Below are 25,795 nucleotides of genomic sequence, written 5' to 3'. Positions count from 1 at the left end.
ACAAGGTGCCAACCGAGCTGTCTGTAAGGGATACGTCAATAGGAGAAGAAGAAAACGTCAGCAAGAAAAAAAGAGATTTGCCGTCGCGTCTTCTTTTTTATAACTTTTGGGAGTGCCCTTTTTCGGGTGCCGTACTTTTTTGCCGATAGTGGCGTTTTTTGTAACATTGACCTGCGGCCTAGAAATAAAAAATGGCCCGTTCACGACGAGTGCCGCACAACCCGAAAGTTCTCACGCTTGCGTTCGCGACACGTATTCAGCAGCGAAATCTTGCCAACAGCCAATCACCTTCCGCGCATTGTATCATAGTGCCGCATCATCGCTTTTGCGAATGTATCAGCGGCCATGCTGTTTTGAACATAAGCAGAAACGGCCTGAAGTATGACCGCCATCGCATGACGTTTCAAGGACGTCATTAATGCCGAGGCAACTTTGAAATAGGCTCCAAATAAACCTTTCCGCACTTTTGCGGGCGTGTAACTCAGAAACCAGATTGTTTTGGGTTTTGAAAAGGACATGACCATGAACTGCATCAGCAGGTCGTCACGATGACTATTTCAGTTCAAAACGCCGTATAAATGTGGAACATTCCCTTTAAAGCCGTCGTGAGCTGATGCGGACTAGATTTGCCGATTCTGAACTCTCTCAACCCGTACATTGCGGGTCGGCGGAGTAAAAAGTAGCACCTCTACTGGTATGAATGGCGTTGGTACAAATGAAAGTTTGTAATCGACACGGGTGGTGACGAAGATCATTTACCGAGAACAGAATCGATTGAGGCTTGACCCAGTGTGTCACTGTAGATCATGTGATGCTCCGTATTCAAAACCAAAGTGTGTGTCGCAAAGTGGCACCGTTGTAAACGCCATGAGATAAAATCCAAAGCTGTCGTATGTCGTTGCGTTGAATTCCCATTGTAATAGCTTCATGTTTGTATATTTCCTCCAATGAAAAAAGAGTATCAAGCTGTCGTAGCATTAACTGCGCAGGCATTTTGGAGAAATATGTGCATTGAAAACTTCACAGATCGCACACGTTTGAAAAAGCAAGGCAGAGGAAACTTATTACTTACAAAGTGATGAACAATGAATGCATTAGGTTTTGCCCGCCAAAACGGCTACTTTCACTTGAAATTCTGAGTTATTTAGAAGGATCTCGAAAAAATAGTATCGCCGATTACATCGAACACGTTTGATCCAACAGTAATTGAAAAATACAAAAAGGTGGAATAGCCTCTTTAAGTGAACAGGGTCGTTTGTGAGTCGACTGTCATATAAACTTAAGCAGCCAGTATAAATTCAAAAGCATGAAAGCTCACGTTCGCATTTTATGTGTGCACTTAACTATCAGCCTAAACTATGTGCACTAAACCTATACGATTTTATCAAAATCAGTGCTCTTTTATCTCTTATGAAGCCCGTGGAATGGGATATCTGAGAAACTGTCCTCACCGGAGTCGATTCCATCGAAGTCGATGCCAGACTTCAGCAATATCCCCTTGAGTTGGAATAGACGCAGACTCAGTAATGCGCCGTGCTTTACGAGGTCGTAAATGGAGCCGACGCCATTTGTGTGCCATCTCAGTGAACCCGCACGACTCTCTTCGGAAACGCTGGTGCATAGCTAACCGGATATGGTTTAGGCACAATGAGTGGCAGTAAGTCAAAAGGAATGCACTATGACACCGTCTATGGAGATCGTTTCTCAGCTGTCTTCATCGGCAAATAGACATGATGCAATCTCTGGTCCATTCCTGGGTCCCGTTACGTGCCGTTGCTTCCGTCTTACTGCCGACTGACAGATATACATGCATAGCCACACCACGTACCCGGATGATGTAAGATTGCCGCGCCGCGTCAGCTGTTCTGTCGACGCTTGAGGTCTTCAAACTGACCTCAGCCAACTGGCTGGGTGGTCTCGAACATAGCAGCTTGAACTGAATGCTGCGCTTTCACTTTTGCTTTAGGAGTTCGTCGATCACTGCATAGGTACCAGCTGAGTGGCTCTGCGCTGGCGTGGGGCAAGGAAGCGCGGAAATTCAGTGTATTCCCGACGCGCAGCTTACTTCTGTGCTCATGCAGGCGCACCAGTATCAGATGCAAACTAATGGCCGGGCTTTTGATCCGCGCGTGCAGTCCCCCGCCACGCCTCGCTCACACGCAATAAGAGCTTTGCTTGGCGCATTTAGCGCACATGTCCAGCCCGCTACGCCGAGCGGCCGCTTGGTTTGGTTTTGTGTTGCACTTTCTCACCTCAAACGGCTGGAACGGGCCCAGCATAAATGTCTTAACTAGCTGCTTTGCAACTCTTCAAAACAAACTCTGTAACAATCGGGGTTACTCAAATGTCCCCGCTTACTAAAGGCATTTGTAACCGGTGGCGAAATTCCATTTGCCGGGGTATCACCATTCAAAATGCGCCACTTACTTCCACCCCGTTCACAGGCACATCGGTGCTCGGTGTGGGGGGGGGGAGGCAATGATTAGGGACAATACTGTAATCACTATGTTGTGTGCGTTGGTGTCGTACTCTGACCAGCCTGTGTGTATGACAACGATGCCTCATCAATTTTGGACTTAACCCGTCACCTGGCTTCTATCTGCTGGTGATCTTCCTAGCATAACAAGCGATAAAAAACAATCAACCAGACTGAAGTGTGAGCAGGCGCAGGTCTGATCACAGGTATAGATAACATATTTGACACAGATCACAGATCAAATCAATTAGATAACAGATCACAGGCCACAGATAACAGATTTAAAGAAGATTTCTTGTTAGTATATGTGTGTTTACGCAGCATAGAACGATGGCTTTCCCGCTTTGACGTCGCGGCTAAGAATGATTCTCTTATGCTAGTAGGTGTCCACGTCCGTCAACGAACACCTTTTAATTAACAGCTCACGCGTTCTGTGACATCCCATTAACCGTTGAGTTTTACATGACGCGGTCGCAAATTACGCATGAATAGTCTTTCAGTGATGAGGTGTGGTCCTCGATGCGTCCTGTGTCACCGTCTGGTAACGCAGGTTATGGTTTGTCTCACGGAAGGTGGTGCCCTTTGGCTTGACCATATTCTCGTTGACATGCAATCGGGCACAGGCCGCGAGCTGATGGATCGTGGGCGCTCGGGCTCAGTTCGCCTCGTTTGCACTAGTTAGCGTTGACCTTTAGTCGAACAGCACAAGTTTGAGGCCTTTCTAGCCTATGATGTGTGTTGCGACTTGAGCAGCTCGTTCGACATGCCCGTTCGCCTGGTGGAAGTCGGGTTCGAAGTTGAGCAGCTGGGACCCTCATCGGATGATGAAGGACCGGCTCTCGGCGGATGCGTCAGACGAACAAGTCGTGCAAGCCTCTTGTTGACCGCTGTAGACGCCTCTGAGGCAGGCGCACGTATCTTGATTCAGCAGCGGTGTTTGTCAGTGTGTGTCACATGCTGGGCACGTGGAAGTCGGCACAGGGCACCGTCGCCCGGAGTCCGCCGGGCCGTGTGGTCGCCTGCAGGAGGGTGTTGGGTCATATCGCTGAGGCGGGTGTCACTCTCGCCGTGTCCGGCGGTCGTTAGCCGGGGGGGGGGGGGGGGAGGGAGGCAGGCGATAGGAAGTAGGAAAAGAGGACAGTTGCTGATGAGCTGGGTAGAACACGCCGAAAGTCAGCGAGAAGCTACGTTCAGGTCAGGGCTGACACACGTTCTAACGTCACAGGTACGACAAACTCCACCACGCATGTATATATATATATATATATATATATATATATATATATGTATATATATAGTCTTTTCGTGCACTTGTGCCGCTCTCGGCCGTTTTTACAAAAGCGTAAATTGACATTGACAAACTGGTGGAGTTTGTCGTACCTGTGACGTTAGCACGTGTGTCAGCCCTGACCTGAACGTAGCTTCTCGCTGACTTTCGGCGTGTTCTACCCAGCTCACCAGCAACTGTCCTCTTTTCCCACTCCCCATCGCCTGCCTCCCCCCCCCCCCCCCCGCCAGCTAACGACCGCCGGACACGACTAGAGTGACACCCGCCTCAGCGATATGACCCAACACCCCCCTGCAGGCGACCACACGGCTCGGCGGACTCCGGGCGACGGTGCCCTGTGCCGACTTCCACGTGCCCAGCATGTGACACACACTGACAAACACCGCTGCTGAATCAAGATACGTGCGCCTGCCTCAGAGGCGTCTACAGTGGTCAACAAGAAACTGCACGACTTGCTCGTCTGACGTATCCGCCGAGAGCCGGTCCTTCATCACCCGATGAGGGTCCCAGCTGCTCAACTTCAGACGAATATATATGTACATATATGTATATGTATACATATATATATATATATATATATATATATATATATATATATATATATGGCATGGAGCTTTGACTTTGAAATGTCAGGAGCATTCTGGTTACAAAAATGGTTTGTATTCACTCAAGTACGTATCTCCACCCCACCCCACCTACCCACCGTTGATATTCTGTTGCGAGTCAAGCAAACGTGTTCACAACCGGCCTGTAGAGTGGCTGCACATCCCAGGCGTGTCTCCGCTGTGATCTCCAGGGGTCGGCTGCCAGGTGGCCGGCTTCGTCACTGTTTTCGGCGCCGAACTGTCCGTGTTCACGCTGGTGACCATCACCTGCGAGCGCTGGTATGCCATCACCAACGCCATCTACCTGACCAAGCGGCTCCGGATCGGCGGTGCTGTGAGGTGGGTGACGCTCGGGCGGGGTGATGGTCGGGGCGGGGCGGCGCTCGGGGCTGAGGACGGGTCGGGGCGGGTTGACGGTCGGGATTTGGGACGGGTCGGGGCGGGGGTGACGGTCGGGGCTGAGGACGGGTCGGGGCGCGGGACGGGTCACGGCGGAGTGATGGTCGGGGCGGAGTGACGGATTGGGCTGGGGATGGGTCGGGGCGAGATCACGGTCGGGATTTGGAACGGGTCGGGGTGGGTTGACGGTCGGGATTTGGGACGGGTCGAGGCGGGTTGACAGTCGGGATTTGGGACGGGTCGGGGCGGGCGGGGGTGACGATCGGGATTTGGGACGGGTCGGGGTGGGGTGACGGTCGGGGCTGGGGACGGGTCGGGGAGGGTTGACGGTCGGGATTTGGGACGGGTCGGGGTGGGGTGACGGTCAGGGTTTGGAACGGGTCGGGGCGGGTTGACGGTCGGGATTTGGGACGGGTCGGGCGGGTTGACGGTCGGGATTTGGAATGGGTCGGGGCGGGGTGACGGTCGGGGCTGGGCACGGGTCGGGGCTGGGTGATGTTCAGGGCTGGGAACAGGTCCAACCAGTCGTCGGATACCCTCGCCGGATTGATGACAGCCGAAGCAGGGAGAGATGTGTGGAAAATCATAGATGTGAGAAAATAATTGATTGAACAATGTCGAATATACATTTCAAGAATTGCTGGAAAACACTGTGATTTTTTTTTTTTGCGTGACGGGCCGCATCCAGGCAATTTGCAATCATCAAAGCAAATAATGCTACCTAGCGTCTACCTAGCTTTCCTTTACTGACATATAACATGACCTAACGAAATAGCGAACGGCTGATATTGACAGGTGACAGGCTGGTGACATTGTCAAGGAGAGTTGGTGACAAGGTTAATGAGCGTTGGTGACATTGTTAAGGAACGAGTGACTGCGGGTACACGACCATAACCCGCCGTTAGCCCGTGGCTTACGACAACAGCCCCAATTGTAGCTTGCGGAGGGGGGTGGAGCGAATCCTTCCCTCGCGGGCCTCGGTCTGCAGCGCTGACAAACGGCTGGATACCCGGCCAGATCCTGCCCTCACGGGCCTCGGTCTGCAGCGCTGACAAACGGCTGGATACCCGGCCAGATCCTGCCCTCGCGGGCCTCGGTCTGCAGCGCTGACCAAACGCTGATACTCCGGGCCAGATCTGCCCTCACGGCTTCGGTATGCAGCGCTGACAAAAGCGGCTGGATACCAACGGCCAGGTCCTGCCCTCGGCCTCGTCTGCAGCGCGAAACGGCGGACTCATCCTGCCTCGCGGCGTCGCCGCGACAAACGGCTTACAAACTGCTGGAACGCCTGGACACCCGGCCAGGTCCTGCCCTCGCGGGCCTCGGTCTGCAGCGCTGACAAACGGCTGGATCCCGGCCAGATTGGGATGGGGACATGTGTTGGCGATGGTGGCCGCAGGTGGTGCCGGCGCCCAACGTCGAGCAACATTTTACGCAATGCGCAGAAAACTGAAATAATGGACGGGGGGGGGGCACAAATCAGATAAACTACAAACTTAGTGAAAGTTTCTAACCACGAGGTTAAGTTGTGGGCTTCCCGGAATAGTTCCAAAAGTTGAAGCTCGGTGCCCTTCCATGGGACAGAACTTGCATAGATAAGCCATGGCACGGTGAAATCATTATTCGTGCCCCTCTGCCGCAGGCAATGCGACCAACTTTTTCAAGACCGGCAGCAAATGTCAGCATGCCACGCAAGCGATACTTTTTGTTTCAATATTAAGCTGGCCTTAATCACGAAATTTTGCGCACTTCCTTGTGCTCTGCCTCTTTGATGGCTTTTAAAGTTCGCACTATATTGGGTGAACCGCGTGCCTCGGCACCCTTGCACCACGTGGCACCGACTGAAATAGGTTTGCTGCGACGCTAATAATCCATTAAAAAAGATCACACCTTGCACACGTGAATTGTTGACATTCTGTTCAGCCACTTCGGTAGCTCAAAACTCTCGTTAGTGCGTCTGCTACAGCTGGTATAACAGCACAATCATGTGTTCGTTACAGTCAGCCGGGGCCATTTTGGTGATGAGAGAGAGAGAGAGAGAGAGAGAGAGAGAGAGAGAGAGAGAGAGAGAGAGAGATGAGAGAGAGAGAGAGAGAGAGAGAGAGAGAGAGAGAGAGAGAGGAGAGAGAGAGAGAGAGAGAGAGAGAGAGAGAGAGAGAGAGAGAGAGAACTTGCACCGTCGCCGGCGACGCCACGCTTGAAGTGTGGCCCAGGGTCGTTGAGGGTCGAGCTTTGGAAGCAACGCTAGTCGGTCCAGCAACTCATTGGACGAAGGGGATTTTACGGCGATTCTTTTGGACTTTGAGAAAACAAGGACGGGCCGACCCAGTTGGAAGAAGCCTTCCAGAAAATTATACATGAGGAAGAGTCTCCAGGAGCAGCGAGCAGAAGGGAGAGGAAAGGAGACGCGGAGTGTACAAGCAGTACGGCTCGGCGGTGGCCGGGATCGAACAGCCAGACGACCGCACTCCTACTTTTACGCAGATGAATATTTGTGGGTAGCGCGGCCCAAAGGCGCGGTTTCGCCTCTCTTTTTTGAACTAGGAGACAGTCGACTCGCCTCCTTGTCTCTAACATGACCTCGGGTGTGACGGCATAAAAAGGCATAGGGCATAGTATGGTTAATGACCAGCTGGGATCACCCGGGATGCAGGATTATGCATGGCGGCAACTGGGTCTATCCCATTGGTGTGTAATGCCTTGAGAAAGAACAGGACACAACCTGCTCTCTTCCGAGATGGTGTTCATAAGGCGCGAGTGCAGTGTACGTATGTGAGGCGTGAGTGCAGTGTGCGTGTGTGAGGCGTGAATGCAGCGTACGTGTGTGAGGCGTGAGTGCAATGCACGTGTGTGAGGCGTGAGTGCAGCGTACGTGTGTGAGGCGTGAGTGCAATGTACGTGTGTGAGGCGTGAGTGCAGCGTACGTGTGTGAGGCGTGAATGCTGTGTACGTGTGTAAGGCGTGAGTGCAGTGTACGTGTGTGGGGCGTGAGTGCAGTGTACGCGTGTTAGGCGTGAGTGCAATGTACGTGTGTGAGGCGTGAGTGCATTGTACGTGTGTGAGGCGTAAATGCTGTGTACGTGTGTGAGGCGTGAGTGCAGATCACGTCGGACGCTCGCTGTCTGCCGGAGGGCAACACCGTCCCATCGGGCGCACTACCTACCTCCAGGCCTCTGAGGGACGTGCCGTGAGCGGTACTTTGCAAAGCTCACTCCAGAATGTGGGAGGCGAGGGCGCAGAAGCGCTGCAGGCGCTGCCTAAGGCGTATGCGCGGCAGCAGTAAGCTACGAGTGGTGAGCGTGGCCGAAGGAATGGTGGGCCGCCCATCGCCCATCTTCGTGGGCGAGACGCGGGGGGGGGGGGCGTCGTCCGATTAAGGAGCCGCCACCCCGGAGGTCAGGGAGCGAGTCATCGTCCTGATCCCGATCCAGAGGCTGCGTCGGTAACAATCTGAAAAATTAGCCTGATATGTCTTGGATAGGGCTGAAACGTTGATTAATTTGATTCGCGAAGTGTGATAAATCATCGTAATGTAGCTTAATGAGGACTCGCGCAAACGTCCCAACTGTAATGTCAAGGCGCAGGATAAAACGGGGGAGGGGGCGCACCCGTGTGCGAGCCCAGAATGAGTGGGATGGCGTGGGCGCCAGCAGATGTGTATGCTTGCAGTGAGTGTACACTTGCAGATGTGTATGTTTGTAGTGAGTGTACACTTGCAGATGTGTATGCTTGCAGTGAGCGTTTACTTGCAGATGTGTATGCTTGCAGTGAGTGTATACTTGCAGATGTGTATGCTTGCAGCGAGTGTATGCTTGCAGATGTGTATGCTTGCAGTGAGTGTTTACTTGCAGATGTGTATGCTTGCAGTGAGTGTATGCTTGCAGATGTGCATGCTTGCAGTGAGTGTATACTTGCGGATGTGTGTGTTTGCATCATCTGATTCGTATGGTGACCAATGGACTCCTCATTATTAACACGCTCTTCTAGAGAGGTGTGACAACAGCAGCCGGCAGCGCACAAACATCCAGGGGCGGCCTGGCGGCAGCGCAGCGCACGCACCCCACCATAGGACCCCCTCCCCCCACACTAACAGTCACAACGAAATTGACAACTACGTCGATCATATATATATATATATATATATATATATATATATATATATATTATACATATATTATATATATCATATATATATACATATATATATATCATATATATTATACATATATTATATATATCATATATATATACATATATATATATATATATATATATATATATATATATATATATATATATATATAATGTAAACAAGGCCAACCCGTGTTCGTTTGTAAATTGTCAACCTCCGTTCAGAATGGAGTAGCAAAAACAACGATGTGGGTTTGACCGTGCGCGCTCGCAAGTCCTCGGAACGCAAATCCTGACTCTTGCCGTTGTAATCTCCTCAGGCCGATTGGAGTCGGTCCTGCGGCATGTACTAAGCGGCAGCCAGCATGCGGACAAAAACGATCACGCTTCTGAAAGAAGAACGTATGAAAGCTCGAGGACATCCATTCGTGCGTTAATAAGGCAATCTGGGAGAATGTTTCACCTGAACGATTTTTCTATTTATGATAGGAAGGGAATATCAGGCGCCGCAAACCAATGCCGAAGTGCGAGGCGGAACTGGACGGGTCGGGCTCTCGATCTCCGCATTACTGTAGCTGTTACTGTTTCGTGTTACTGTAGCTGTTTCGGTTCCGTGTTACTGTAACTGGTAATGCGTGCAACAGAAAACCTCCACATCATAGAGGTAAAATTCTGCAGCATCACTTCACAGCGGTCCTGTCTGTGCGCCCAGTCCGTGACGGCCGGTGTCAGCTGCAGCGGCCCGCGTCGCTTGGTTTGATGAAACTGCAAGTCCGGCCGTCGGCGTTCGTGCCCCCACGCTCGCTTCCAGGGCTGCGAGCGTGCAGGCTCAACACGCCGCCGTGTAGTTTGCCTCACGGGTCGGTCCTGAAAACGAGTAAGCCCCTCAGGTATACGTAGGTTGCCTTTTCTCATTTTTGACCTCGTTCCGATCTGTCCTATTGAGCCCTTTGAAAACCCATTACCTTTCCAGGCCAGGGGCCCCGTGGTTAGAACACTGGGAGCACATTATCTTTGCTGATCAGGAGCCTGAAGGAGCATTCCATTCCAGCGCGGGTTGCCCACCGGCTGTTATGCTGGTGACGTGGGGCTGGTCCCCTGGTCGATACGGAGACCCTTAAAGGGATAAATCATACATTGGTCGCCACTCGGAAACGAGAAGCTCGCTAGGCCGGGCAGTTAGCCCGGGATCGACGCAGGGAGCATCATTTGCGTAAAGGTATCGTTTCGCCGTAGGGGTCCAATTACTGGCAAAGAGACTCCAGTTATGGATAACGGGCCCCTGGCTGAAATAGATTGGAGGGCGCCCGTTTGGTACTGGAGCCTCTTACTGGCGAAGGGCCCACCTATTGTACTGCTCTATATTGTCTTATGTATTATTTTGACCGACTCGAGAAGCCCCTGGCGTTCTGGGTGTCGTCTCCGTAACAGTTCAGGGGCCCTGACCGACTCAAGAGGCCCCTGGCGTTCGGGGTGTCGTCTCCGTAATTGCTCAGCAACGGCTTCTCTGGCCGGCTCGGGGCCGCTGGCAGACACAGGACCCACTGTTAGGCACTGCGAGCCCCTGACCGACGCAGGGGCCCTCAATGTTTCAGGGGTTACGACCAGTGGAAATCCCTGGTCCCGGCCTTGTCTCTGCTCTGGAAATAGGGTCCTCGGGCAGGGATCGACACAGGGCCAACTGCTCGGTGTTGATGGTCTATCCCCGAAATATCGGTCCGCAGAATCCCAAGAGGCTCCCAACCGGTATAAGAGGTCCTCTGGCCGACATTTGAGGGCCCAGCTCTGCGGTGTGGGGTCTTTAATGCGACTTAAAACCGGCCTTTCGGGTCCTTCAATCGGACCCACGATCGTTCGTCCCGAGGGGCCCATATGGTCCTTCGGGACGGACGGTCCCCTGGAACACTGTCCTTGGCCGACTTGTCAGGCACTTTGGGTCCCTGACTGACGCAGTAGACCCCTCACTGACTCAGGGGCCCTGACGAATCTAAATCATATGTTCCGGTCTTGTCCCTCCCTGCTCAGGAAACGAACCCCCAAGTCCAGGCCCACAGGGCGCCAGCTGTTCTGTACTAGTGGTTCTTGGCCTACGTAGAGGCCCTCGTCGAATCAAGTGTCATCTGGCTGACATTTGGGGACCCGACCCTGCGGGTCAGGTCCCGTCAATACAACCTCTGGTCAGCCTTTGAGGTCTTCGGGCCCCAAATCAGGCCCTTGGTCGTCTTTGCCGAGGGGGACGTGCCCCCTGTGCCCACCCCCACCCAACCCCAGGTCCACCCCCACTGCCTTCGTCACTGCACGTCAGTTCCTGTTAAGCTGTTCGCCTGCCAGGCGTCAGTTAGGATACCTATTCTTCAGTTGATGGTCCTTGTCTTTGGTACCGGACGCTGCATATGATGCGACCCGTTGTTTTTGTTTTGTTGTTGTTTTGTTGTTGTTGTTTTTTTTTTTTTTTGCTTTTTTGGTGGGCTGGGAACAGCCTGTTGGGATTTCATATTTTTTCCGGAGAAATATGCTGATTGAAAAGATAATGCCGTATAATAGTGTCTGGTGATATATTAAGTCATGTTTTTTTCGGGTCGAAAACGCCCTGTGGTGAAGTGCGCAGTAGTCCCCGTATGGTGGCTGGCGCGCGTCACAGCCTGGCCTGAGGAAGAGGCGCAAGCGGCGGTGGTCCGTGTTCACGAGAGTGACCTCAGAGGGTCCACGCTTTCCCAGTGGCCTGGCTGCTGGGAGCTGAGCGCGGACACCGGGCGGCAGACGTCAGATCGATAGGCGCCACTGACCGTAATCACCTACAGCCCCGCTGATCCGAAGCCAGGCACGAGAGTGGCAGCCGACCACGAGTGCCGGTGACTGATATTACTCCACCAAGGACGCTGACGAGTCTTGTCCAGCCCGGAAATAACTTCAGAGGCTGGCCAATGACGCTGACGAGTCCCGTCCAGCCCGAGGGTGGCTTCAGAGGCTGGCCGAGGCCACTGACGAGTCCCGTCCATCCCGGGAATGACTTCAGAGACCGACCGAGGACGCTGACGAGGCTCGTCCAGCCCGGGATGACTTCAGAGGCTGGCCAATGGCGCTGACGAGTCCCGTCCAGCTCGGGAATAACTTCAGAGGCTGGCCGAGGACGCTGACGAGTCCCGTCCAGCCCGGGATGACTTCAGAGGCTGGCCAATGTCGCTGACGGGTTCCGTCCAGCCCGGGGATCGCTTCAGAGGCCGACCGAGGACGCTGATGAGGCCCGTCCAGCCCGGGATGACTTCAGAGGCCGACCGAGGCCACTGACGAGTCCCGTCCATCCCGGGAATGACTTCAGAGACCGACCGAGGCCGCTGACGGGTTCCGTCCAGCCCAGGGATCGCTTCAGAGGCCGACCGGGGACGCTGACGAGTCCCGTCCAGCCCAGGGACAGCTTTAGGGGACGGCTGAAATCACTGACGGCAACCGGCGCCCCTCCCCCTGTTTACTCTGTGCGAGATGTAATGTCCGGAAAAAAATCCGTTTAGCTCCTCATTGATCTAGAGATGAGAAACAAATAGCAGGCGTGTTCCTTGCCGTGACAGAAAGCCAACAGCATCCGGCTATAATGCAATTTGTTTTTAAAGATTCAGCCTGATTTTCAACCACAGTTGAGCATAGTGTTTGGCTTTCCAACACCTTACCTCCCTCCCTTGTTACGTTTCCACTATGTTGCATTAAAACCCATCGCGCGATTTATGGGCATCCCAACGTTTGTACCCCTAGTTTTGCAGCAATTATTGCTTTATTTCTGTTGTTGATGCTGAACGCAAATACACCTGTCGACGCATTGACGCAATAACAACTGACATGCGACGCACGTGAACTATGATTATGTTCCCCAAAAGGTCATTCTATGGACAGGTTTTTCGCCATGCCGATGGTTACCCATAGGAACTAGTGCAACTGCATAATTCCAATCCTGGGCGATAACCCAGCCGAACGAAAAACTTTGCAACTGATTTAGAGTGATTGATGTCATGGTAAAGACCTCTGGGAATGTGCAACAGGTATACAAGCGTATTGATATGGGTTGATCATATTTCAGTTTTTGTTGATAAAATCTATATGATTCGCAAGCGTCATCTTACTATCCAACAGCAATTTGAATTTTTACGCGAGTTTTGCGGTGTTCAATGCAGTGTCTATCATAATTATGTGCTTCATAATCGTTCATACGTCCATATGTCCAATGCGGTGTTCACTGTTCATATGTTCAATGCAGTGTCCATCACAATTGTGTGCTTCGTTTCAACACCGATTCCTGACAATAACACAGGAACTTACTGAAATGTAGCGGCGCGACTTGAGCGCTATTTAATCAATGTGTTTTTGGCAGTTCTATTATAGCGAGTTTCTCGTTGTAGGGTGATGGTGGTCGGTTGGATGTACTCTGCCTTCATGGCTACGCTGCCCCTGGTCGGCATCGGCAGCTATAGCAAGACCAGGTAACCACCTCCATCAGCGCCGTCTGCGTTCAGCCCCTGCGCTTGGTGACAAACCCAACCAGCCGTGTGGCAGAAGCCTGCCCGGCCCCCTTGGGATAGTGCTCCAACCACGGCCGTCTGAAAGTCAAACGTACGCATGCCCCCACTGTCTCAGGATGCAACTGTCCGATCACAACCATTCAAACGACCACGACACGCCCGTCCAATCCCGCTCGTATATCGATCAGCTGACAGGTCTGTCACGTGACTTATGACGGCACTACGGGAACAAAATACACCAAACCCGTCCAGGCCTCTCAACGCCTTCAAAGCCCTAGCGCAGGCAATAACGGTGGTAGTGCTCTGCAGCGGACACTTTAGAACAGGGAGCGCGGCTGAATGTGCCCTACAGTGGTCATCTTTGGTCTTGGTCTTTGTGTGTCCCTTGTGAATATGTCCTACAGTGCTTTAATAAGGTATTAGTTAGCTGAGCAATGCATCACAATGGCCGGCACGGTACAACTCGCTATGGTTTGATGCAAATGCGTTAACCTCACATAAACTTTTCTAGTGACCCAGTCTGGCCCCACGCGGTACGACTGGCCCTGGCCGGCAAGCCAGTCGATAGGCTACATCAAAACAATTCAAAACGGGAAAGGAAGCTGCACATTGGTGCCTGGGTAGAAACATCAACAGCCATATAAACCTTCACCAATGACGTTACAATCTGGCGACCTGACGAAAAAGAAACGTTTTCTTTTCTCCAGAGTGTGTCAAGCTGCTGAAACTTCGTTTGGCTAACTGGAGCGGTTTGAAAAATTTTCTAGAAGCTTAGAGTAAAGGATGGAGGTGGGTGTGCTTTCACTGTACACGGGCCACCGCAGGTTAAAAACTGTACCACAAAATAACGCTGCATTGTGGGTACATTTGTATGCGTGCAATGCTAGCAGCATCGATGACCAGATTCACTTCATGTCATAACTTCTGCAGAGGATTGAAGTTTAGTTGACTAACTGAAGTGGCTGGTGCATGGACCTTGCACATGGCTGGACCATCAAAGTTATACGTGAGACGGCGCCGTTTCAACTTCGTTTGAGAACGAGTTTGAATCGACAACTTCTAAACGAGTTCTACTGAGTCCCCTATCTCAAGCCACGCAAGTAAATCGTTTGTCCAACTTAGCACGAGTCGATTGCAGATAGCATGGATGCTGATCTGGCTTTCGTTCTGTTCCTGAACAGTGCTGCTTGCACAGCATGAAGCAGATCTAAGTCTTCAAGGTTTCGAAAATTTAGATGATTTTCAAACTCCAATAGAGGCTGCCATTCTGGCCAGTATCGCCGTGATACCTCGTTCAGACGGCCGGATGAAGATGTTGATGGCACATCAAGCGGCCTGCTGTGTCAGGGCCAGCAGGCGTAATTCGTCACGACCAGCAGGCGTGCTGTGTCAAGGCCAGCAGGCGTGCTGTGTCAGGGCCAGCAGGAGTGCTGCGTCGCGGCCAGCAGGCGTGCTGCGTCAGGGCCAGCAGGCGTGCTGCGTTACGGCCAGCAGGCGTGCTGCGTCACGGCCAGCAGGCGTGCTGCGTCAGGGCCAGCAGTAGTGCTGCGTCACGGCCAGCAGGCGTGCTGCGTCAGGGCCAGCAGGCGTGCTGTGTCAGGGCCAGCAGGCGTGCTGCGTCAGGGCCAGCAGGCGTGTTGCGTCACGGCCAGCAGGCGTGCTGTGTCAGGGCCAGCAGGCGTGCTGCGTCAGGGCCAGCAGACGTGCTGCGTCAGGGCCAGTAGGCGTGCCGCGTCACGGCCAGCAGGCGTGCTGCGTCAGGACCTCAGGACAGGGCGGGCCTCGCGCGGCCTGCCGCCGCGGGCCCTGCTGACGCACCGAACGGCGACGGGCCCGCCATTCCCCAGAGTGATGTGTCGCCCAATGGGCCCGCGGCGTAATTGGATGTCAGTCGGCCAGCGGCATCCCCAACGACGATCACTTCACACACTCGCCGGTACACGATGCTGTTCCTACCGAGCGGAAAATCCGGCAGTAGGGATCTTCTCGAGCGTGAACCGAGACGACGGGGATCTCAGGGGACGCCAAATTATGCACGGCACGCACCGTTCAAGACGAGACGAGAAGATCACGTATGCCGAAGCGGCAGACCGTTCGAATTCTGCGGGCGTTTTGGAAAAACACAACGGGTCAAAATTGGAAGCCCGAGTCTCCGTGCCCGGCGCGCTGTCCCTGTTTGCACAACAATAGCCGTAGTCATATACGAACCTCGCAAACGTTGCAAATGATACTGGAAAGTCCTGAAACAAGGAATATGCCGCGTGGTATATTGTCACTGACGCAACACACAATGTATTCCACAATGAAAGGCATCTTTTTGTCGGAGACGCATTCATTAAACGTGTTAAGGAGGACCTGTTGTATGTTGTGCACGAGCGTTGCCCGCGCTACGGTGTATTTTTTAAAGAAAGAAGTAAAGCAGTCTTGGAGAAATGAAGCAAATAATTTGTCGTGTTTAAATAGTAAGAGCGGTTAAGTTATTTTAGAACATGACGAGTTTATTTATTAGCGTGACCCGGATCGAGGATAAGCGGACCGAAGCTAAAAAGAAAACGGAATGCGTACAAAGCTCTGGCTGTTAAGCTAAAGAAAGAGATTGAAGAACTCTTCTCTGAAGATGAAGGAGCTAGTTGCATTGAACACAATTGCCAGCAGCTTAAAGACCGCTGGAGACTATGAGGGAAGTTAGTGAAAACATTTGTGACAGCTTACAGTCTGATGAAGAAGCTGCGATATTTGTGGAAGGAACGTATCAATTTACCGACGCCTGTGACGACCTGATGGTGATGGTATCAAAGAAACAGGACAATAATGCCACTGAAAAGACGAGAAATGAAAGTGCCTGTACAGTGAAAGGAATAAAACAACCGGAGCTGCCAGTGTTCGAAGGAAATGCAGCCAAATTCGAAGATTGGGAAGCTGTTAATTTATCGAAGCATTCATTGGAGACACTGAAATGGACCCGAAGTTTAAAATGTTATACCTGAAAAACAGCTTAGCCGGTGAAGCACTAAAACTCGTAGAAGGCTACAAACCATCCGAGGCCGGCTATAGAAAAGCTAGAGAACAGCTGAAAGAAAAGTGCGGTGGAAAAACGAGACGAATCCATCACGAACTCAACGAAATCCGACACTTCTCGAACATCGCTGAAGGAGACACGAAGCGCCTGGAACAGTTCGCCAATCGCGTGGCCTGTCTCATCACCTCATTGAAGGAAATCGGTTCAGATAGCGACCTGTCTGGTGTGTCGGCTTATTACATTCTGGTGGCCGAAAAACCTCACCCTTCATGTGTCAAAAAATATCAAAGATGGTTAGGAACAGCAGGCCGTGAAGACAGCTTCGAAACCTTCGCTGAGTGGCTAGCTGAACAAGCTCGGCGTGAAAAAAGGGCGAAGGAGATGACCAAATCAGAAGACGAACCAGAAGCAATGAGATAAAAAACAGAGGAAGAAGAGCGTATGCCACGAATAAGATCAGCAAGTCACGTGATGCAAGTTAGGCGCAAGCAAGCTGCTATGTGTGTCAAGCGCGTCACCTGCTGCGTGACTGCGCGGAGTTCCAAAGCTAGGATGTATCGAGAAGATACGGATTTTGTAAATCAGAAAGGATCTGTTTCAGACGCCTCAGCGGAAAGCACCGCGGCGTCACGTGCAGGTCATTCCCAAGATATGCGGCTGATGGATGTGGCGGAAGCCATCACACTTTGCTGCACGCGCAGCAGCAGGAGCAGCACCAGTAGCTGCATCGTATGCCGAGTGAAAACCAGTCTGTGCAATGGCAAAATGTTACTGAAGTAAAAGAGCTTTACCCATCTCGATAGGCAAGTGAAAATAGTTGGATCAGTTCCAGCGGTGCACTGAGAAACTTGAATAATCCCAGTACAAGCTACAACACGTCGACCTCAGAACCCAAAGTGACGTGTGGGAAAATAGTCGTCCAGACTGCGCTTGTAGTGGTACAATATGGACATCATTCGGTTGTGCTTAACGCGCTGCTTGATCCCTGCTCAGATGCCTCATTCATGACGAAGGCTGCCGCGAGTGAGCTAGAATTCGATGGAGAAGAGCAAGTGCTACAGCTGGGTACTGTCAGCGGCACAGAAGATGTCACCATGAAGACGGGCATCGTGAAGTTGTCAAGTCTCCACAGCAGCTACGAAGCGTCAGTGAATGTTTACGTGATACAAAGTCTCGATGGTGCTTCAGTGCGTACTAACTGCAACACAGTGAAGAAGCGGTGGCTGCATGTGAAAACCGTACCATTCCCAAATATGAAGAACAGCAGTGTCGACATCCTCATCGGTCTGTGTGCGGAGACAACTCAGTTATTTGTCCCGCTTAGCTCCGTGAAAGGCGCTGCCTATGACCCAGTGGCAATTTTGACTCCCCTGGGCTGGACAGCGTTCGGCTTTATCAAAGAGAAACACGTCGGATCTGAATTCTCTGACCTGAAGATGGGGAAGAACGTGACTCACGTGTAAAAAACACTGAGGACTCACTTCTGAAGAAAAAATGTGAAGAGGAAGTAGAAGCGATTAGGTCAATGGCCGATTTAGAGGTCATTCAAATCAGAGTCAGAAGAGAGCCTCATGTCACGTGAAGAGCAGGGGCGCTGAAAAAGGTATCGGAGTCCACTCTCGTACAGCGGTCATCGGTACCAGGCGGCGGTCTCGTCAAGAAACGTAGAGCCACAGCTGATGAGCAACTATAGCGCCACAATGCAGCAGTCTTGTGCGGTTGGAGCAATCTCTGAAGCGACTCGGTGGCGAGCTGCCGGCCAAGTGCGGTGAAATTCTTGAAGAGTACGTGAAGAAGGGTTACATGTCAAAAGTGCCCGTCTCCGAAAGGACAAACATCAGCGAGAAGGAGTGGTTCCTGCCACATTTTCCAGTCATCCGAGAGGAGAAGGCGCCAACAAAAATCCGGATTGTGCACGATGCAGCCGCTAAGCATCGAGCAGTGAGCCTGAATTCGCAAGTTCTCCCTGGGCCGTCTCTCTACACCGATCTCGTCGAGACGCTGCTCGGCTTTCGGCTGCACTGCATTGCGCTAATTGGCGACGTCTGCGAGATGTTTTTACAAGTTGAGATCGCGTCAGATGGCAGAAAATACCACCGAGTGCTGTGGCGAAATATGAAGGACGAGGGGCCCACAGTATACGAAGCAAACCTCTGGCTGTTTGGGAACGCGGCCACTCCATTCGTCGCACAGTTCATACTGAAAGAAAACGCTCGAAAACATGCAGAAAAGTATCCACTAGGTTCCGATATGCTGCTGAAGCACTTCTACATGGATGACGGCATTCAATCGTTCAGGATAGAACAGGAGGCCATCGAAGTTAAGAAGCAGGTCAGCAGTATTCTCGAAGATGGTGGGATGAAGATTAAGAAGGGGGTGTCAAACAATGCGGAAGTGCTGAAAGCGATCCCCGTCGAGGATAGAGCTATCAGCTCGCGCCACTTCTTTGAAGATCAGGGCTCGGTGCCGACGAAGACTCTTGGAGTAGTTTGGACAACAAATGAAGACCGCCTCTCCCTAGACACGTCAAAACGAGAAATCCTGTCTGAAAACTTGACCAAAAGGACATGTCTGAGGGAGATGGCTTCTGTCTTCGACCCACTAGGCCTGTTCGTGCCACTCACCATTCGACCAAAGATGCTGTTTCAGCAGACATGGATCAGCGGAGCAGACTGGGATGACATACTGCCGGGCGACCAGCAGCTGAAGTGGTCTGAGTGGTTTGTCGACCTGCAGCAGCCCAGCAGTCTTTCGGTGCCGCGCTGCACTCATCCTTTCTCAGAAGTCACCCTTCAGGAGATTCGCGTGTTCTGTGACGCGTCAGAACAAGCATATGGCGCAGCCATCTACGTCGTGTCCGAAAGTGGCAGCGAACGATCCTCTCAGCTCGCGCTGGCACGCGCGAGGGTGGCGCCGCTAGCGACGAAGCAGACAATCCCAAGACTGGAGCTGATGGGCGCACTGCTGGGATTAAGACTTGTGAAGACGCTGTGCACGGCAATGGGAAAGAAAATTGAAGACGTGCAATTTTGGTCTGACTCGATGGACGTGCTATGCTAGATTCGAAATGAAATCCGCCGTTTTCAGCCGTTTGTCGCTCACAGGGCATCAGGGATTCATGAGCTGACAACACCCAAGCAGTGGCAGCACGTGCCAGGGTCAGACAAGCCGGCGGACGCACCCACCAGGGGCTTGACTTTAAAGGATATTTCGGAGAGTCAGCTGTGGTGGCATGGAACCAAGTTCCTGCTGAGAGACGAAAGCGGATGGCCACGGAAGAAAGAATTCGCCACAGAAGAGTTCAACCAGTCTGAGATCAAGAAGGACCAGTAGAATAATGTGTTTACTGTACGAGCTCCGTCGGGTCCCAGCTGGCGGCTAAACCCGGCAAACTTCTCAAGCTGGACAAGACTGTTGAGAGTTACAGCCTGTGTGCAGAGATTCATCAGAGTTCTACGCGGGAAGATCTCTCAAACGAGCACCTCTCCACCGGACAGAGAACTGAACCCAGGGGAACTAAAAGAAGCTGAGAAGATCTGGGTTCAACAAGCGCAGAAGGATGCGTTCCGAGATGAAATAGAGGAGCTTCGACAAGTGAAGATGTCGGGCGCACGACCGCAGAGAGCATGCCGCCGGAGTACTGTGAAACAGCTCAGCCCATTCTTAGATGGAGATGGGACCATCCGGGTCGGCGGCCGACTGCAGCGATCAGAGCTAAGTTTTGAAGTCAAACACCCGATGTTTCTGCCGAAAAAGCACGTCATTAGCAGGCTGGTTATCCAGCATGTCCATGGAGAAGCTGAACACGGACTTGGCGTAGAGAACACCCTAGCTGAGCTGATAACGAGGTTTTGGATTCCTGCAGCGAGAGAGATTATAGTCTTGCGCACGCAGGTGCGTTACGTGTCAGAGGTTACAGAAGAAGCCAGAAACACAGTAAATGGCGCCGATGATAGATGCACGGGTGCGTCCGTCTCTCCGTCCGTCTCTCCGTCCGTCTCTCCGTCCGTCTCTCCGTCCGTCTCTCCGTCCGTCTCTCCGTCCGTCTCTCCGTCCGTCTCTCCGTCCGTCTCTCCGTCCGTCCGTCCGTCCGTCTCTCCGAACCTTCGACAGATGTGCTGTTGACTACGCCGGACCATTCTGGACAAAGCAGGGACGAGGGAAGACGCGACAAAAGCGCTACCTTTGCATTTTTGTCTGCCTGCAAACCAAGGCTGTGCATCTGGAGATGGCCTACTCACTGGACACCGCCAGCTTCATACGCGCTCTAATGCGGTTCATCTCGCGCCGAGGTCGACCAGCCGAGATCAGATCCGACGACGGGTGAAACTTTTTGAGGGCCGCTAAGGAACTGAAGAGAGAAGTTCATGGGTTCAACATCGATACGATTCAAAGGGAGCTCTCGAAATACCCCACGAAGTGGGTCTTCAATCTTCCTGGCGCACCCCATTTCAATGGAGTGTGTGCAGCGTTGGTCAAGGTGGCCAAGAAGGCGCTGGTGAAGACTTTGGAACGAGCAAATCTCGCCGATGGGGAGCTGAGCACAGCGCTCTGCAGAGCTGAAGGACTGCTCAACACCCGCCCATTGACAGCTGTCTCGTCTGATCCAAGCGACCTGCCGCCGCTGACACCGGGAGAATTCATCACGGGCCGATCAAGAGTTGAGATGACACCTTTGACGAGCACAGATAGTTGCAGCCTCCAACAGTGCTGGAGACGGTTGCAGCAGCTTAGCACAGAGTTCTGGCGTCGCTGGGTACGTGAATACCTGCCGACTCTGCAAGCGCGATAGAAATGGACTGAAGTCAGGAGGAAACTGCGCGAAGGAGAAGTGGTTCTGCTTATTGATCCCAATGTGCCGCGAGGAACCTGGCCGATGGCGCGAGTCGAGAAGACGTATCCAGGACCAGATTGCGTGGTCAGAGTGGTTGATGTGAAGACGTCAAAGGGACTATTCAAGAGGCCAGTCACCAAAATCATCCGCTTGGAAATGGAGCAGTGATGTTCTCACGGGGGATGTAAAAGTGATGTTCCAAATGACGAGAGGGGTCATTCAGGGTCGGGGGAGTGTTAAGGAGGATCTGTTGTGCACGGGGGCCGCCCGCGCGACGGTGTATTTTTTAAAGAAGGAAATAAAGCAGTCTTGGAGAGATGAAGACAAGAATTTGTCGTGTTTTAATACATAACGAGTTAATTCATTAAGCGCTTAAGTAAATTATAACGTAAAACACAACGCGAGGACATCTTACAACAAAACGATAAATGAAGAGTGGAACTACGTTTTGTTTTATGTGCATACTCCTATCCGTGATGCTGAGCTGTCACAAATTCATCGCTTAAAATTGTCTCCACATTGTACCCAAAAACACTGCAGTCGTATGGACCTGCATTCCGACGCCTCGGAGCTGGTTATGCCGACCACACTGTGTGACCCGGCTTGGGAACCGACTGGCCGGAGGCGGAGAATGACTGGTATCTGGCTAATGAGCCCCCGGGCCAGGCGCCTTGATTGTAAGCGGGATAGGCGGAAATAAGCCTCGTTGGCTCCCGCGGGAAGGGAGGTCTGGTGACGTAATGACGTCATGCGTGGGGTAATATGGTAACAACACAAGCAAATAAGAACGCTGGAGAAAAGGAGAGGAGCGTGAAAAGGCGAAAAACAGAAGGACAGGAGATATAGCAAAGTTATTGGCTAAATCGAGCGCCAGCACACAAAAACAAAAGAAAGAGCTCGGTGATGTGGACAGAGCTGATGGGACTGAAACGAAGGCTGAGAATGTGGCAGATGATCGACCAATTTCGCGAAGGATCAAGATGACTCAGCGTGGTGGCCGCTGCCACGAGTAAAGCAAAACAAAATGTTTACGTTGTTATACAATACGCTGGTAGAAAGCTGTGGCGGCCGATAGGGGGCGTTGGTAACGACAGCTCCAGGCGACACGCCGTAAACCATTTCCAGCTAGCCCTGAGCAAGAGCAATGGAAGGCGTGTAGCAAACCCCACTGGGTTTCAATCGCACCATTTATGTCCTTGCGGCTGCGTGAGCGCGTTGGTAACCCATGGAACGGACAATGGGCCGCGTTGGAGAAGATGACGGGTTGGTATGCGGTCATTGCAAGAGGTTTCGCGAAACAGTGCCATTTTCTCTTTTGTTGTTCCTTGCAATAACATAATCTCACGTGATATTTGTTGTTGGTTGTTCAAACCAAAAGCGGCAATCGCAGCAGCGAAACTTTGTCAGCTTTATTTTTACAACTTGCAGCGAAAATGTTGGCAACTCTAAAAAGAGCGATTAACTCGTGCGCAGCATTGCTGGGCGATTGGAAGAGGGTGGTTATGGCTAAGACCGCACGGATCGTGGGTTGGGCAAGGAAATTAACCTTGGATTTTAAACCATTTACGTATGCAGTAATTGCGTGCGGGTGCATCTGTTAAGGGTCTGGAAGCTTAGAATGAGAGGCACGAATCGATGGGAATTAATGGAATCCGCCTGTGTTTGATTGGTTTCGTACCGTTCATTTGGTTTTCGTACTTTCGATTTGGTGGTTTTCCTTTAAGTTTAGTACTTTCACCAAGGTTGCTTGCGTTTTTTAACGTGATTCAAGTTAGGTGCTCGCGCAATTTCGCTTTGCGTGGGTGAGAGATGTTGCACAGGGAAATGCGGAATCCCCAAGGACCCGAGAAGCTATGTCATCGGCAAGACCTGGGGAGACGTAATGAATAAGGCCTTCACAGGTTTGAGATGATTACCCAAGAAGACGACCCAAGGAGGCTGATGTCGGCGTGCCTGCCAGGTGGTTCCGAGAAGACGCACCGGGGAGACGTGCATAAGGCTGTATTCAAAGGAGTGTTAGAGGACCGCCCGGAGAGACTGTCCGGAGTCATTTCGAAAGGTCTTAAAGGATAGCCCAGGGAGACAATATTGGGACTGCGTCGTGGCAGCCACGAGAAGGAGACCCAAAGAGATGGCTTGAGGCTACGTCCCTGATAGTTTTCAAGTGGAACCGACGTACATCGCTGCGCACACTTGTATGGAGCACCAGCAATTGCAGGATCGTATAAGCCCCCAGGAACCTTGGCACAACCTAGATTTGAACTTGGGGCCCCCACGTGGAAACCGAAGTCGCTAAGCAACCGGCCATTTCTCCCCTGATGATAATCTCGTCAGGATTGGGAGGGTGTCCCGAGAAACGACCATGAGAGATTGCCCGGGAGAACTGGCCTCGACGGGCTTGAAAGAGGGCCGATGGGACAGTCTGCTGTGGGGAAGCCACTGCGGACACCGTTCAAAACACACATTGCAATGCGTCAATGTGACAGAGCCATCCACCATAGCCGACTCGTTTTAGATACCTGTACGGCTTCAACGGCTGTCTGAGGATGTACCTGAGGTGACTGGCTGCCTCGCGACCGTCTGCTCCGCAGCATATGCCTGCCGATGGCGCGGGACGCGACGGACAGGGCCGGCATCGCATTCCTGCTGCTGCTGCTGCTCGGCAACGGGGCGGCCTTCCTGCTCATCTCCTGGTTCTACCTGAGGATGTACTGCAGCATTTCACACGTGGAGAGGGGCCTGGTGCGGCCTAACGACCTGAAGGTTGGTCACGTGGTCGGCTGGGTGAACGCAGTGGCTGGCAGTTTTGGTGATGCTCTTGTTTAATGCTACCTCATGCCGCATACATGCCGTTTCCAGCTGCGCATCTTCATAAGTCATTCAAATCACGTATCTGCCTAAATAGGGACTGACATTGTACCGTGTGCCCAAGAGTCATTCGATACATTGGGTCTGTGCTCTCTCCTCCCCCTCCCTCTCCTCCCTCGTCGCGGATGCCATCATGCGATATTTCGACGCTACATGACCTAAGGTGTTGAACGAAACGTTGAGTCCCAAGACACAGCACGGACCTGCAGTAAACGGTGGACTGCGATAACAATGATCGAAGGGAGTGGTTTGTGGGGGTCACCGGTGGAATGCTCCTCCAACGCTTCGAGAGCTGCTCGCACTTCGCCGCTTTTCCAGGTGGCGAAGCGGATGGCGCTGCTCGTCTTCACTGACTTCGCGTGCTGGGCGCCGATCGCGTTCTTCGGCGTCACGGCCATCATGGGCGTGCCACTCATCAGCGTCACCAACTCCAAGATCCTGCTGGTCTTTTTCTACCCGCTGAACGCGTGCGCCAATCCTTACCTGTACGCCATCTTCACCAAGCAGTTCCGGCAGGAGCTGCTGCGGCTACTGGGGCGCCGTTCGCTGTGTCGGCCACCGGTGTCACGCGGCAGCGGCGGTCGCGCCACGCGCTCGCGCCACCTGCTGCCGCAGCTGTCGGACGGCTCGCGCAGCGGGCTGACGCAGCCGCGCAGCGCCAACACGCTGCTCGAGATGTCGTCCATCCGCGGTGGTCGCAAGTCGTCGCAGGACTCGGCGGTCGAGAGCCACCTGCCGGCGGCGGCGGTCGAGCAGCCGGCGCTCAGCCCCGTGCTCGAGTGCTCGCGCACGTCGGACCCCGGCAGTGTGGCGCCACCGGGCCACGCGCCGCGGCCGGACGGCGGCGCACAGTAGACGGTGCGGACCGCTGCGGGGCGGGGCGCGGCCAGGGCCGGTGGTCGAGCGCCCCGGATCAGGCTGTGGCCGGGCCTGCGCGGTGAGCCGCGGTGGAGGCGGTAGGAAGGGGCGGGGGGGAGGGGGAGGCGGGCCATACCGACTGCTGCGGAGCCTCGGCTCGGTGAGGTACACGGCTGCCCGATGGGGTCAGTTATCGATCCGTGCCGAACAAACTGGACGACGACGTGGACAACGACGAGCGGGCACGCAAAGGTCTGATCGACCCTTCTGCCACATCATAGTGCTGGCATCAGCACAGCCTGTTGCAATCAGCGGCGTATAATTTACTGGACACAGACTGGTCCCCGCATGGTGTGGCACTTCACTCTTCGCCGACCTAAGCATGCGGTGCTGTCCTTTTGGATGCAGGCCGGCTGGTTTGCACTCCAATGGACAGACGGTGAGCTGACTGGCTCATCCCTACGTGTTATTTCGCCCCTTTTGTATTTCATGTATGTATTTATTTGTGTGTGCGTATATCTCAACGCATTGTAGAGACTATGATCATCTGATGACACGCGCGTTCGCGCCGTATTGTTACAGAACAGTGATAGAAACTCGCGCCTCACCCTAGTGCGAGTTATGTGATGCTACTGCCGAGAGATCTCGTGTACAGGTGAGAGGTACTCGCCCTCCGAATCTCACGGGTGTCTGATTGGCTGACGCTGATTCGTCTCGGTGTCTGATTGGCTGACGCTTGTTCGTCTCGGATGTTTCCCGTTTGCCCTTCTCAGAGGGTGTGAGACGATCGTCCTTCGGCTGACAGCGTC

At 52.9% G+C, this 25,795-nt stretch overlaps 1 protein-coding gene across 1 annotated transcript in view; it reads left to right on the top strand.

The window, feature by feature from the left end:
* LOC119107261 (lutropin-choriogonadotropic hormone receptor) overlaps positions 1-24,983 on the top strand; it is a 58,866-nt gene extending 33,883 nt beyond the window's left edge. The window contains exons 7-11 of the mRNA XM_037230683.1: positions 4,561-4,708; positions 13,288-13,368; positions 23,852-24,023; positions 24,447-24,689; positions 24,777-24,983. Coding sequence (XP_037086578.1) covers positions 4,561-4,708; positions 13,288-13,368; positions 23,852-24,023; positions 24,447-24,689; positions 24,777-24,983 — 851 coding nt within the window. The remainder of the gene's footprint in view (positions 1-4,560; positions 4,709-13,287; positions 13,369-23,851; positions 24,024-24,446; positions 24,690-24,776) is intronic.
* Positions 24,984-25,795: the final 812 nt, after the last annotated feature.

Source organism: Pollicipes pollicipes, unplaced genomic scaffold, assembly GCF_011947565.3.
Source record: "Pollicipes pollicipes isolate AB1234 unplaced genomic scaffold, Ppol_2.1 Scaffold_2555;HRSCAF=2994_pilon_pilon_pilon, whole genome shotgun sequence".
In the NCBI taxonomy this organism is placed as follows: domain Eukaryota; kingdom Metazoa; phylum Arthropoda; class Thecostraca; order Pollicipedomorpha; family Pollicipedidae; genus Pollicipes; species Pollicipes pollicipes.
This window is presented reverse-complemented; position numbering and strand designations above follow the sequence as displayed.